Source organism: Candoia aspera, chromosome 2 (assembly GCF_035149785.1).
Source record: "Candoia aspera isolate rCanAsp1 chromosome 2, rCanAsp1.hap2, whole genome shotgun sequence".
NCBI lineage: Eukaryota > Metazoa > Chordata > Lepidosauria > Squamata > Boidae > Candoia > Candoia aspera.
In genome coordinates, this window is record NC_086154.1 from 101877130 (window position 1) to 101891545 (window position 14416).

The 14416-nt window shown below is 38.3% G+C and overlaps 1 protein-coding gene and 1 long non-coding RNA gene across 2 annotated transcripts; both read left to right on the forward strand.

Annotated features, from left to right (window-relative positions):
• The first annotated feature begins 358 nt into the window (after positions 1-358).
• LOC134489754 (cytochrome P450 2C5-like) lies at positions 359-10121 on the forward strand. The gene is made up of 9 exons (XM_063292618.1): positions 359-634; positions 3000-3162; positions 4423-4572; positions 6028-6188; positions 7162-7338; positions 8191-8332; positions 9017-9204; positions 9474-9615; positions 9777-10121. The coding sequence occupies exons 1-9, from the start codon at positions 461-463 to the stop codon at positions 9962-9964; spliced, it is 1485 nt and encodes a 494-aa protein (XP_063148688.1). The 5' UTR covers positions 359-460; the 3' UTR covers positions 9965-10121.
• LOC134489755 (uncharacterized) lies at positions 4812-5471 on the forward strand. The gene is made up of 2 exons (XR_010067172.1): positions 4812-5105; positions 5349-5471. It is a non-coding gene; the product is annotated as an uncharacterized LOC134489755 (long non-coding RNA).
• Positions 10122-14416: the final 4295 nt, after the last annotated feature.

Here is a 14416-nt window from a genome sequence, read left to right on the forward strand (position 1 = left end):
GGTTAGAAATACTAAAACTATATAACCCAACACCACGTTTTTTCCCCAAGTGGTATTTACAATTCAACATTACCTAGCTTATGAATTTAAATTCTGTTATTGCCACTCATTGTATCAAAGATGTTTGAATTGCCTACTGCCATTCCCTCTGAAATTAGTCATTTCCCCTCCCAGTAATGGGGTTGAAATTGACTAGTGGGTGAACTTTTAATCTTAAATGGCACAATCAAGATCACTGCATGGTTTTCCTTTATGGAGTTATGGAGGTTGATGAATAGCTCTCCTATACTAATAGAGGTGAAAGAGCATATTGAGCAGAAAGTAAATAAGGAGGTGTGTGAAAGGTTAGAAGAAATCTGGAATTCAGGTTAGTCTGGGCTCCAGTGGGACTCCTCCTTTCAATCTTGTCTCATTGAAACAGTTTCTTGGATTTTTGAAGAGGAAAAGAGATCAGATAAGGATGGAGCTGACATGGGCAGGAGCTCTGCTTCTTCTCTGTATACTTTTCACCCTTTTCTCATCCTTCCAAATGTACAAGAAAAAAGGGCAGCTGCCCCCAGGACCCACCCCATGGCCTTTTCTGGGGAACGTCTTGCAGCGAGATGTGCTACCTCTGAATAAATCCTATAAAAAGGTATGATTGCTTTGAAGGCTATCTATATTATTTCCTTTCCCTAATTTTAGTAGTTTGAGTTTTTTTTTAACTGAGTGTTTATGTATATTTTCAGCAGGGATTTTAGCTTAGAGTTTCCTTGTGGCAGCCTGATAAAAACATAATGGAGGCTATAAAGTTCATTAAAAGAACTAAGTAGTGACAAGAAGACTTTTAAAACGATAAATCTCTGGGCCTCAAATTTATATCATATGAATTAGCACCCAATTCATTGAAATTTCCTCTTCCTCTAGCCACCCTGCTTTATTCCAGCTTGTTGAAACGCAGACCCAGCTTCTGCCCTAGCTAACCAAAGGCTAAAGCTGGCTCATCTGGCCTGCAAAAATCTGGGTGATCACTAGATGCCAACAAAAACATACAGAACTCTTGGTTGGAATCTAGAGACCATCCAGTTTCTTGAAGAGCATCTGTGGTAATCCTACCACCGATATAATGGGGAGCTACAAAATAGCAAAACATAATACTTACCTAAGGTTGAAAGGTGGGGAATTATAAGACAATGGAAAGTTGTAACAAGCATGGGTGGTCTCCTTTTGGGTTGACTGGAGTTGAAATATTTTCAAACAGATACATGTAGGATCAAGATGTAAGCTGAAACAGGCAAGGTTTGGTCAGTTGGAAGGTTTAATTCAGCCCTGACTTTTCAGAGGGTGATAGAAGGCTGGCAATACCAGAAAGGGTGAAAGAGACCATTTTTGCTTTTGTTTCTTTCCAGAATTTTAAAAATGGAGATGGAATAGGAGGCCTTCAGGAAATAAACCCATCCCCACTGTTAAGCCATTGGAAAATGGCCACAAATCACTTGTTTGAGAGGGCTGATTTTAAATGGTTTCTCAGGGTTTTTAGGGTCATATTGGGAGCAGGTGGCTCACATTCATATTCCGATCCTTCAAGTGTAACAATTATTCTCTTTTAAGAATCTTTTTTCATCTGTAGCTTCTTCTTCTTCTTTGTCAAAGTACCCATCGGTGTAACTCCACACACTTCTGTGGCACTCTATTACATATTTCTTCTCACTCTGTTTGAAGCACTTCCTACATCTTCTTTCCTTATGTCCACATCCATTAATTCTGTTGGGAGACTGATATATATTCTATTATTTTTCATATAACACATGTATATTTTCTTCTTGCAGTCCTTTAACTTCTTTCTGTTTCTTTCATGTCCATTTTCCGCAAGACCCATCCTTGACACTAACGTGCAACTGTTACCAATCTATGGATTCCTATACATATACCCACAACAATCTAAATGTTACCAATTCACACTTCCTGACATACACTATTACCATTTTGCTTGAACATAAATTTTTACTTTCACCTCATGCTTAATATTCATTGATTCCACTCCACAGGATCAGACCACCTTTATTCTGATTGATTACATCCATCTTGGTCTTAGTCTTGCTCACAAACACATAGCATATATATTTTTCTTTCATTCTTTAATTCATGCTCTTGAGTTTTTGTTTTTCATACATTCCATACTGAATCTTCTATATCACATGGTGGTCACCATATGGGCCTATAACTATTGACCTCTGGTGCCCATCATAGTGTTGGTCAGTTGTGGATTCCACATAAATCTGTATAATAAACTGAAGAAAGACTAGATTAGATCAGGGTTTCTCAACCAGGGTTCCACAAGGGGTCACTAGGGGTTCCCTGGGATATCACAATTTATTTAAAAAATTATTTCAAATTCAGCCAACTTCACATTAAAGAGATAAGTTTCATTGTTTATTTTTAGCTTAAGGAACACTGTTAATGCATATATACAGGCCTACACATGAAACGAATATAAGAATTTTGTAACTTCTGGCCTACATTGGAGCCTGAATGTGCAGGGGTTCCCTGAGGCCTGAAAAATATTTCAAGGGCTCCTCCAGGGTCAAAAGGTTGAGAAAGGCTGGATTAGACTATCAGCCTTATACTTGTGCTCCCTGTAAAATTCCTTGTTAATGGTAAGGACAGTACTGGTGAGTTTTGGTCCTTTTGGCTAGCATGTCACAAATGGAACCAAAGCTCAGTTTTATCATGAGCAGCACATGCTATTCTATGCAAGCTACGATCTTTAATCCAGAGATGACCGTAAAAGTCAACATACTATTAGCCATATCCCACAAACTAGGGGGCACACACAATGTACTGCAACCTAATCATATTGGTGTGCTCTGTGGATATTAAGAGTTATTGGAGCTTTCCTTGAACATTCTGAAGGTTTCTCTCTGATAATCTAGAAAGTATTTCAAACATGCTTTGGAAAATTTTACCAAAAAAAGTGTCATCACCTAATTAACTAGGTTTTCATTTAATTCTACCCTTAGCTTATTGGAAGGTATGGTCCTATCTTTACCATCTGGATTGGATCAAAACCAGTGATTATGCTCTGTGGATATGAAGTGATAAAAGATGCTTTCGTAGATCACGCAGAAGAATTTAGTGGACGTACTTCTGTGCCCATGATTCAGCGAATATTCCATAATCATGGTTGGTTCTCTTGCATTTCCTTATTTGTTCTTGTTTTTCTTTAAGCTGCTACATGCATTTTAAATTCTGCTATTAATTAATAATTCAATTTATTATGGTTGTAGACCAGCACAAGCAGAATACTCAGTGAATATATATAAATCTATCTTAATAGTTAATAAATGAAATGAAATTTAAGGCAAATTTAAAATACATGTATAAAACAACCTAACTAACATGGATGAGTAAGGTCCAAGGTACAGTCTATATTTAATTTAAAAATTAATTAATTAAATTCTGCTATTAAAGTCTAGAGAGTTTCACTTGACATATGATTTTGTAGAAAAGTTAATTTGATCATGATTGTGGGGGAGAGAGAGGAAAACATTTCTATACCATCTCTCCTTTCACTGGTCCATTATGAAGTCTGATAAGGATATATATATATATGTATGTATGTATGTATGTATGTATATATATATATATATATATATATATATTGGAAAGACACACCAAAATGTTTTTTTCAAATAAAACTCCTTTGGCTGATGCCGTCTGGACTAATGTTGAAAATTAATTTCGTATACCTTCAAAAGGAAATGTCTTCTTTTAGTCAATGAATGTCTCTACTGCACAGAAACACTCATATACTGAAGTGAATCTAATTTTCCTCCACTCACTGAAAATTGCAACTCAGTACAGAACTGTCTCTATGTCCAGTACAGATCTCTGTGTCTATATCATAGTTACAGAAACTTGTGTCATGATTTCCACAACCTTATTCATTCTCTTCTTGATATGACAGCAGTCAAGAGTGGAAAGATACTCGGACCTGTGGCCCCAAGTGTGCAACAATCCCATCTCCTGGTTGTGCTAATGACTAAGAAAAAGTATTTTTCTCAACTTCTGTGTATTTGAAGTTTTATAATTGTTATTGTAATTGTTTTATCTTTATTTTTAATATTGTCTGCTGCTCAGAGTAAATTGTTGAGATGGGTGGCTATGTAAATTGATAACAAATAAATAAATCCAAATATGAAAGCTGTACAGTTTGGCTCATCAATATTTCAAGCCCCAAGTTGTGCTTGCTTTAAAAGTGGGGAGGGAAGATCTTGTGATGCATAATTTATTGCAATGCAGGCCCTGTTTCAACTATGAATGAGACAAAGATCTGAGGGGGAAAAGTGCCTGAAACTATCATGTATATATCAAAACATGCTCTTCCACAAAAACTGAGAACTGACTAACATCATGATCCCTTTCCTGTGTCTTTGGTTTCAGGTATAGCCACCACTGATCAGAGGAAATGGAGGGAGATGCGACGGTTCACACTGTCCACCTTGCGAGATTTTGGGATGGGGAAGAAAAGCATGTCTGAAAGGGTCCAGGAGGAAGCCCTTTGTCTGGTGGAAGAAGTGGGCAGCTTTCAAGGTCCTCCAAAGAAGCCGAAAGCAGTTCTGCAGGAGAATAATTTCATTTTTTAAAAAAGCTGAAAGGGATTTTGTATTATGTGAAGTTACAGGAAAACTAGATTCTAAACCAAAACTCAAATCCTTCTGCATTAAGTGCACACAATAAGGAAAAAGGAAGATAGGCAGTGACAAGTGCCCCCTCCCCCCCGCTGCAATTTTTTCCCACTGTGGTGTTCAGGAGCAAAGGCAAAAATATTCACAGGAAATACAACAGCTTTCAAGTTGTTTCTCCTTCTTTTCTGTCCAATTTCAGCCCTTAGCTTCATAAAATTACAGGCATGTCCAGAAGTAGTGAAATTTTAGTGTGGCTACAATAACTTAAAGATCAGAAACGGGATAATTATGGATTTTTTTTTTACCATGGTTATGTTTAAATTACACATCAGGCACATTCAGCAGCTAGCGAAACACTTTATGAGTAAATAAGATGGGTAAACTAAGGGAGGTAAGGAAAACATGGATAAGAATAGGCCACATGAGGGATGGAGATCTGTAAGGCAATGTCATGAGTAAGGATGGCGAGCAGGGGGCTCCCATCCAGACTGTCAAGCGCATGCGTAGCACTGAGGAACTGTTCAGCCATTCAAAGAGACACAGATCGGGACCGCCTTAACCCTTGGGGTTTATATGTCTGGGTTTTTCCCACGCTTCTTCAGTTTGTTAGGATTCCTGTTAAGTACTAGCAATAAATATTAGAGACCAGTTCATTGTCTCAGTGTGTTTCCTGGTTGTTAGGACAGGCAATGTGGATTTGAATTAAAAGGCCACAAATAGAATTCATTCAGAAGGTTGTAGCACCTTCGGAAACCATCTTTGGTGGACAAGTCTCCTCTGGAAGGAGAAAGGAAAAGAAATAGAGTGTGGATTTTTTTTTAAAAAAAGTGTTGGATAGATTAAAAGGATAGAGAGATGGAAGGAACAGAAGCTCAGTTAAAACGGGAAAGAGAAGCAGAAAATTTGAAGAGGTAAAGAAGAATTGGGTTGGTCAGGGGAAAGGAACAAAGTAAACACATACACACACACACACACACACAAACAGCCATGACCAGAAAAAGGCAGATGGAGGCACCCCACGCAGTGAGAAAACAATTCTAGTCAGAAGCCAGAAATAAGATTGTGAAGAAACTGGTGGAAACGTAGCCTAGTTTTTCATATATTTTAACATACATTTAATGGATTCCATCTGGACCTCCTCATTCTAGAAAGATCATGGAGGCATTATTGAGGATCTTAATTATGGAGGTTATAGGATTTTAAAATTGTATTCACATTCGGTTCCTGGGACAGATGGAGAAGAATCATTCAGACTTGGGTGACCTGAAACATTTTTTGTTCCAGTTTTGTGGTGAGATTTGTGGAAGGGAAGATCCACATTTTCTGATCCCCCTCATAAATTCTGTGCTCTTTCTTGCAGGGCAGCCTTTTGACCCAAGAAGAGGATTTACAAGTGCTGTTTCTAATGTGATCTGCGCAGTTGTCTTTGGCAATCGATTTGATTATAAAGATCAAACCTTCATGGAGAACCAAAAGATTGTGGAATCTCAATTAAGATTCTTTAATAGTATTTTAGGAACGGTATGTTACTCATCTACATTGATTCCCCTGTCTTAAAGCCTCATTTTTACTAGCAGGGGTGCAAATTTTAAAGTCAGAAATGTGAACACTGTATGTGATTGATGAGCTACTAAGCAGGAGAAGCCAAGTCTAGACATTCAGCGAAACTGAGCCATCCAAACACCAACAGACCCCCAGTTTACCTCTCCTGGCTGGGCTTACAAGGCCATTTCCTTCTCTGGTCATCAGAGCAAACACTCCTTCTGGCCCTGACCTGCTTGTTTCTAGTACTCACTCCCTTCTTGTCTCACCAGGGAGGTCCAGACATGGTGTTTCACTGGAGGGGCTGATGCTTCTTAATGTTAATGTTTCACTGCTATTCTCTCCATGCCATGACATCTGTGATATGAAAATAAAAGCAGTATCCCATACAGATCCAAAAGCTATATTATACATTCCTTTTTTAAAAAAAAGAGCATTGCCACATATACTACAAATAATATTATCACATTGAATTATTGACATGTGTCTCTCTCCTCAACTTGTTTCCAAGCAGCTCTGTTACCTTTGTGCTAATAACCACATCCTATCTTCCCCATTTCAGAGACTATGAGCAGTTAAATTAGTATGCATTAATGTGAGAGATGGTAGGGTGGGAAAACAGTGGGTGAATCAATTGACAGATTATCTCTTAAATAGAACTCAGCCCAAGTGAGGAGAGATCTGGGGAAAGGTTTTTCAACGAGACTTTGCTTTAATTAACTCATTATAAATATAAATTCCTATTACAGTTTCCCAGATTCTCTGTTTATTTGAGACTACCATTATAGATACATTTGTGAAATCTGGTTCATGCCTTCTTGACGTTGGCACCTATTTGAGACTTGACAATTAGGAATATCACTGTAAAAGTTAATCTCTGAATATTTGGAGTATTAAGCCTCCGCCATAATGATCTAAAATGGTATAGTATTTAACATGAACTTTGCTACAGGTATATAATACTTTCCCAAAAATAATGGAATACTTTCCTGGGCAACACACCAAACTTTTTACTGCTATTGAAAAACTCTGTGGCTTTATCCATGAGAAAGTGGAACTCCACCAGAAGACACTGGATCCTCAGAATCCCCGTGACTATATTGACTGCTTCCTTATCAAGTCAGAGAAGGTAGGTACTATATATATATATATATATATAATTTCTGCATAAATATCATGAATATTCCCTGATATGCATCTAAGATTAAACCAGTTCATCTATTATGAACAACTATAAAACTATTTACTCTCCACATTCTATCTTTGTTCTTGGACAACTCCCACATGGTCAGTTTCTTGGCATATATTTTTCTTCTGGCTACAGTTGCTGTTGCTAAAACGGATATACTATTCTCCAGATAGGCTGAGCATGAGAAATCTCTATTTGGTATTCTTTATTCACAAATCAAAGTAAAAGAAGCACACTTCCTTAAAATAAGGCTGCAATGTTTATGTGAAATCTTATTTTTTTTAAAAAATGACTAAGTATAGAATTTTGTTTTCCATTCTAATTGATTCTTTACAGGATATTTCTTTAGACTCACAATAGATCATATGAAGAGGATCAAGGGCAATTTCCTGGAATGATCCTGTACAAGCAATTCCTATTATGATTAGTCCCTCGGATGAAACATCTAAGCTTTTCTGATCAGATTTAATCCTGTTTTCCAAGCATACAACTTAGAAATTAGCCTAGTTATAAATAACAACCTCAGTCAAAATAAGAATATTCCTTCTTCTAGTCTGGCCATTCCTTAAAGTAAATATTTGGTTGGAGGACCACCTCAGGATATGGACTTTCTTTCTCTGCATCAATTACTAAACCCAAAGATACCTTAGAAAATAAGAGCTTTTCTATGTGCTCTAAAGGCATTCTGACTGAATTAAGTTTCCTTTAATTGGGAGAGAGATTACATAGAATTTCATGAACTTCAATTCCAAGTAGATTTCTTCTTCCCTTTTCCCTCTGTTTTTTCCTCAGGAGCAGAACTCATCTGAGATTATCTACACTCCTAAAAACCTTGTGCGTTCTGCGCTTGAACTCTTTTTTGCTGGGACAGTAACCACTAGCAATGCTTTGCTCTCCAGCCTTCTTGTGGTGGCAAAATTGCCAGACATTCAAGGTACAGAAATAAACACAAAAATAGAAAGGTATCAGGGCTCTTATGGCATCCATGATTAATCCTCAAAATACTGTTGAGTATACCTCAAGTCATTGCAGTTGCATATATGCAAATTTCTTGGAACCATTATGGGAGTGTTTTACCATGGTCTTCATCCTGAATGTTTTTATTTTTGTTCTTGTTGTTGTTTTAAATTACCACGTCTAGCTAACATGCCCTGGAAACAATTGGGTCCTCCACTAAGTCTTCCAGAAAAGGAGACTTCATGGGGATTTTGAAGCAGCAGCTACTGACCGTCAATTCTAGGGAAATTATATCCTTTGGATCATGAAGAGGCAGAAGAGGTTGAATGCCTTAACAACGTTCCTCCTTCTCCCCCACCTACCTCCCCTTCCCATATTTTCCAATATGGAAATGGCTTTATGTTTGCTGGCTCTCAGCATATTTAGTAAGGCACAGATATACAAATAAACAAGATGAATCATGTCTTCTTCAACTAGAAAAATTGAAATGGACTCCACTGAGAAATGACTTCAGAGGAGGTGGGGCCATTGTCCTATCTGGAAGTGTCTTCCCCCTTTGTGCTTCAAAAGGCATGTTTCTATCCAAGTGGTAGCTGACTGCAGGTGCTCAGCATGAGAAAGTAAATGGCTGTCAATGGCTTCTCAATATTTTTTCGCACAGCTAAGGTGCAACAGGAGATCGATGAGGTGGTGGGTGCAAACCGCACTCCAGGCATGGAAGACCGGTTGAGGATGCCTTTCACAAATGCTGTTGTCCACGAGGTTCAACGGTATCAGAAAGAGAACCCTGAGATCTTTCCACGGGCAACAACTTGTGACACAAAATTCCATGGTTACAACATTCCCAAGGTATGGTGAGAGAACTCTTTATCAAGATTTTTTGGGGTGAAAAAGAACGGATGACTTACAGATATATCCCCTGACCCTTCATATCCAATTGGAATAAAAGAGTAGTTCACAGAAATACCTATTAAGACAGGGACTGCCCCTTTCCTCCATGTTCACAGAGTGTTTGTAGAGTGTTCCTGACTGACCTGTTTTTATCTTAGGCTAGTGACAATGAAGGCTCTTTCTTTTCCACATGAACTAATGCAATTTGTTTCTTCCTCTCCCTCTAGGACACGGCTGTCGCTCAATTGCTCACCTCTGTACATTTTGACCCTCTCCAGTGGGAGACTCCAGAGAGGTTCAACCCAGATCATTTTTTGGATGGAAAGGGCCAGTTCAGGAAAAGAGATGATTTCATGTCATTCTCGGCAGGTAGAGTCCTCTGGAACAGATTGGATATGTTTAATTTCATACTCTGACATGAAAAGCAAACACAAAGTAACCTGCTTACCTGATTCACATTATTCTTTTATCTGACAAAATTCCAGCAGATGTACTCCCTAAATGAGCTATATTTTCTTTGTCTATTTCAGGGAAGCGGGCCTGTCCAGGGGAAGCCCTGGCTCGGATGGAGCTCTTCCTGTTCTTCAGCACTCTGCTCCAGAAGTTCACCTTCCATATGGCTGGGGACAGCAAAGACATGGACGTAATGTCTTTGTTTATGGACTTCAGGAAGAAGAATCGATACCCCCTTATAAGAGCCATCAAACGTTCAGTGTGAACACTAAGGAAGTGGAGGGTTTGAAGAACAATTCTCAGCTACAATTTTTTAGGAAGTATTTCGGGATATTTAGGAATTTTGAGTGAAACAGATATAAAATATTTTTTCTTTCAAATCTTCGTACTTAGTAAAGGCATATTTACTATCCATAAAACAACTATTCTGGCATTCATGAGAACTTTTGATAGTATGCTGAGTTTTAGGAGGCACTTACCTAGAGAGAAGAGTTACATAGGCCTCATTTATTGTAGCTCCACAGAAAAAAACTGGTAACATTACAGATATTTTAACATGGGAATATGACTGTCTGTGATGTGTGATATTGCATACAATTTGACATTAAGGCTATGCAGTGCTTCAGATTCAATCTCCAACAAGATGCTTCAGAGTACAAAGGGCTGTGGTGGTTGCACTTCTCTGCAGCACCTGAAAGCAGCTATGTCTTCTTCTAGGATGACACTAGGCCTTCTAGCGATAAATGGGAAAAAATAGGAGAAACATTGATGCTTTCAATACATTTTCTCTGAAAATATACACTTCAAAATGAAATATAGAGTTCTAAATGTATTTCAGTCTTAAAATATGCATTCTGTGTGTGTGTGTGTGTGTGTGTGAATGGAGACAAATAGGTCTGCATGTCTCCACACACTGTATTGGAGTTCACAATGACTCAAAGGGAGATCAACTGAAGTCCCATGTGTGAAAGGGCTTGTCCTTGTAGCACAGGGAGATGATCCTTCATGTGCTTTTATACTGCCCTATTGGAAGGAAATCTTACCAGGTCTGTTCTGAGCCAGGAATGAAAGTTCTTAGGCGATGGCTTGAACAGAGATAATTTTATTTTCCAAGAGCATGATACAGCGTCTGCTGGTTAGAGGTGGCCACACTTGTATTCTCCCCGCAAGCTCTTTACGTAGGGGAGCTTGGCTATTGTTAGGCAAAAGAGTTCCTGCCCTCTAAGAACTTCTGAGAAAGCACACTTAGCCAGTTTCTTGGCAGGGGGCGCTCTCTAGGAATTCTAGGAAAGTGCAGTTTACTGGAGTTCGGAGAGGAGGCGCTCTGTGGTCAGGCTCCCTGCTGTTGGTGTTTCCTCTTCTGATCATCTGGGTTCCCTGCGGGGCTGTGACTTTGTCTGCTAGCCTGGAATGTTCACCTTGGAAGGAATCTTTTGTGATTGGATTATGGAGATCTGTTTGGCTGGGGAAGAATGTTTACCTGGATAGGCTCTGCGAAATTCTGTGAATGGGCGACATTTTGTCTTCTAAGGTCTCTGATTAAGTCTGAAGGGAACCTTTTGTCTAAACTGTCATATTTTAATTTCTGGCCTCCCCTTTCGTACTGAACCCATTCTGTTTTGTAATCGTTTAACCTTTTACCTTGCTCAAGGGGAAGGCAATATTGGGGAAGCATTCTTGGTGGGAAGTGTCCATTGGGAGAAGACGTGTTTCGGAGATGGTGGTATGAGCGGGTGTGTGTGTCTTGAATCCTTCCCACAGCCTCCAATAGCAGGGCAATTGGCAAGCCTTTGTTCTCCCTTTACTGACCCATTTCACAAGTAAAAATGAATGTTTCCTCACTGTTTCTTGTCTACCAGACAAGAAACCATTTATCACATATAATGTTGCCAGTTTTTGTACTGCAGCAATTAAAATACATAAACAGATAATTACAAGAACAGGGCATGGGCAAACACATTGAATGCCCTTTTCTCTTAATGACTTTCATAATTACTGATAACCTGTCTCTCAATCTGAGGTCAAACCTCTCAGTTTAGACTTATAGTAGCTTATTTTTTTAATTAACCAAAAAGTCTTATTGATCCTGTGGAAGTTCAATTGTTTTTCTTAAAATTTGTTGGGAGATTATTGGTTTATAATTTTTTCTTAATGTATTAATATTTTATTATACCCCTAATTTAATTTGAATGTTTAAGTAAATTTAATTTTTATCAGTATTTTGTGATTGATATCTTATTTTAGTTTGCCCTTATTTTAATATCTTAAGGATTGCACTTATACCTTTTATTCTATGTATCTATTTAATCTTTTCTCAGTTCTTTCTATTTTATTTTGTATTTTGAAATTTCTGTTTCATTAATTACTGGTCAATCTCTGTAATAAATTTGATCAAATTTGATTTTTGAACATTTTTTCTGCCTCAGTGAATCAAGTTATGCACTCCTCAATAGGCCCCATTGCAATTTCAGTGGCTCTAACTGGGAAATTCAATATTTATAAATCATCCAGTGCTAAATGACATTTGAATATTTCTCTTCTAAGTATTCTCTTTTTGTAGAATAAATTGAGAATGACATGTGTACTGTTTTGTCTCAAATAAATCAGAGTTCCATCAATATATTAATTTTCTGGGATTTGTTCAAGGCATTGATCCAGGCATCTATATTGCTTTTTCCTCAGCAAAAGAGACTCAGAGGCTCTAATCTTATGAACTGGAAAAGGTGGCTAAAAAATCATTTTTGTTATGTGCTAGAAGCCCCACAGATGACATGTATTACATTGAGCTACTACTCTGAGAACAGATTGACTATTCCTCGAAATGTATTAACTGGAAATACTGGGAGAGATCAGAGAGAAACCAGGAAACAAAGCTGTACAGTTACTGGCTTATCAAAAATAATTACATTCTGTGCCTGGAATTCAAGCCAATGATGTACAGTTACTTAATAAGACAGTATTTATTAATTATTAGTTTCATGATTTTTATATTCAGCTATATCAGTTTGGGACTTCTGTAACTGAACAGCAAATTATCAGTTTTCTGGGAAATACTGAAATGGGAGAGAGATTTCTTGGGAAAATAAAAATAAACTTTATCTTGTTTTGGGACTTCAAAAGTTGGACATTAGAGGGAGCTAGGGAATAACGAAAAGAATGGAAGGAAATATTTGAACTGGGTTTTCTGATGGAAGTTTATGAAAAATGGTCTCTCAAGTTTTTGGAAATGATGGATAGATGGACTGTTAAGGAAGTAATAGAAGAACAAGTCTGAAATCAATCTGAATGTGGATATAAATGAGGCAAGCAATGAGAAGGATACAGAAAAGGATGTACTGGACTTAAAAATGAAAGGAAGATGTTTTATTGCTTAAAGGAGATATACAATTTCTGCCTAATACAGTATACATAGATGCAATTTCAGTAGATATAACTCAGGGGTTAAAACTCCCATTAAGTCTTTGGGGTAAGATCAAAATGAATATTATGTTAAGATCAAGGAACATTTTGAGAGGGATTCCAATGTTGAATATCCTTAGCCAAACTGAGATTACCTTACAATGAGTATGGTTTCAACCTACCAGATTTTCAACTATAATAACAGTTTTTGTTTGGAAGGAGACTTTTTATGAATATTCCCTCTTTAGATCTGAAATCTTGGCAAATTTTAGGGTCCCAATATATTAAACGGGGAGAACCAGTTTGGTGTAGCAGTTAAGGCAACAGCTAGAAACTGGGAGACCGTGAATTCTAGTGCTGCTTTGGCCACAAAACCAGCTGGAGGACCTTGGGCCAGTCACTTACTCTCAGCCTTAGGAAGGAGGCAATGGCAAACCACTTCTGAAATCTTTTGAAGAAAACTGCAGGGACTTGTTTAGGTGGTCACCGAGAATCAGACACAACTGAACATCAGGAAAAAAAAATAAATAGGGATCTTGGTTTTCAGTCTTGAAAACTGACAAACACATTTAGTTATTAATACAGAAGGAATTACATTCTGATCCTGAATCACTTCAGAAAGTAATGTTGCGGAAGTTCAAGTTCAACCCAAACTTGAAAATAGCAAGGAAGATGTTTTACTGGAATCCTTGGGCTAAACAACACCACTTTAATCAGTTTATTTCTAATGATGGGTTTAAAGAGTTTGAAAAATTGTGTGTTGAATATTACTTTCTATAATATTTGCTTAGCAATATATACAACTGGTTGTGGATTTGTTTGTTTTTTGTCATGGCCTGCGGGTGAATAGGTACTGACTGGGCTCCCTGTTTTTAGAGGGTTTTAGTATGTTGTTACAAGTATGTGAATGTTGGAGGTCTGTACTACCAATGTGGGACACCAGCCATTGTGTGGATGGTACTGTAGATCCCCGGGGGACATGTGAGAAGCAGTAGCAGCCAAGGAACAGCAGACCCCAGCTTGAGCTTATCTAAGTGGCTATGGACTGGCAGGGTGGCAGCAGGCTGCAGCATCTTGGCTTCAGGATTGCAGAAGGGTGTAGCTGGCTGTCAGTGGGGCTGCAGGACAGCTGTTTTGGGTGCAGTTGACTGGTGGTGTTTGGCCAGCAGGCACCGGGAACAGGACAGCAGTTGGGTGGGCCAATCAACTGCAGCAAGGTGGCTGTGGCTATGGTGCCCTGGGAGTAGGAGTCCTTTGTTGAATGGAGGACTTGGATACTCAGGTAGATGGTCATAGTGGGAATGGGAGCAGGCAGTCA

What these genes read in the sequence shown, in the direction of transcription:
- LOC134489754 (XM_063292618.1), top strand. Translation starts at nt 461, where the DNA reads ATGGAGCTGACATGGGCAGGAGCTCTGCTTCTTCTCTGTATACTTTTC. An exon ending in GCGAATATTCCATAATCATG is followed by an intron (nt 3,163 to 4,422) that starts GTTGGTTCTCTT and finishes CTTTGGTTTCAG; the next exon opens with GTATAGCCACCACTGATCAG. An exon ending in TCCTTATCAAGTCAGAGAAG is followed by an intron (nt 7,339 to 8,190) that starts GTAGGTACTATA and finishes TTTTTTCCTCAG; the next exon opens with GAGCAGAACTCATCTGAGAT.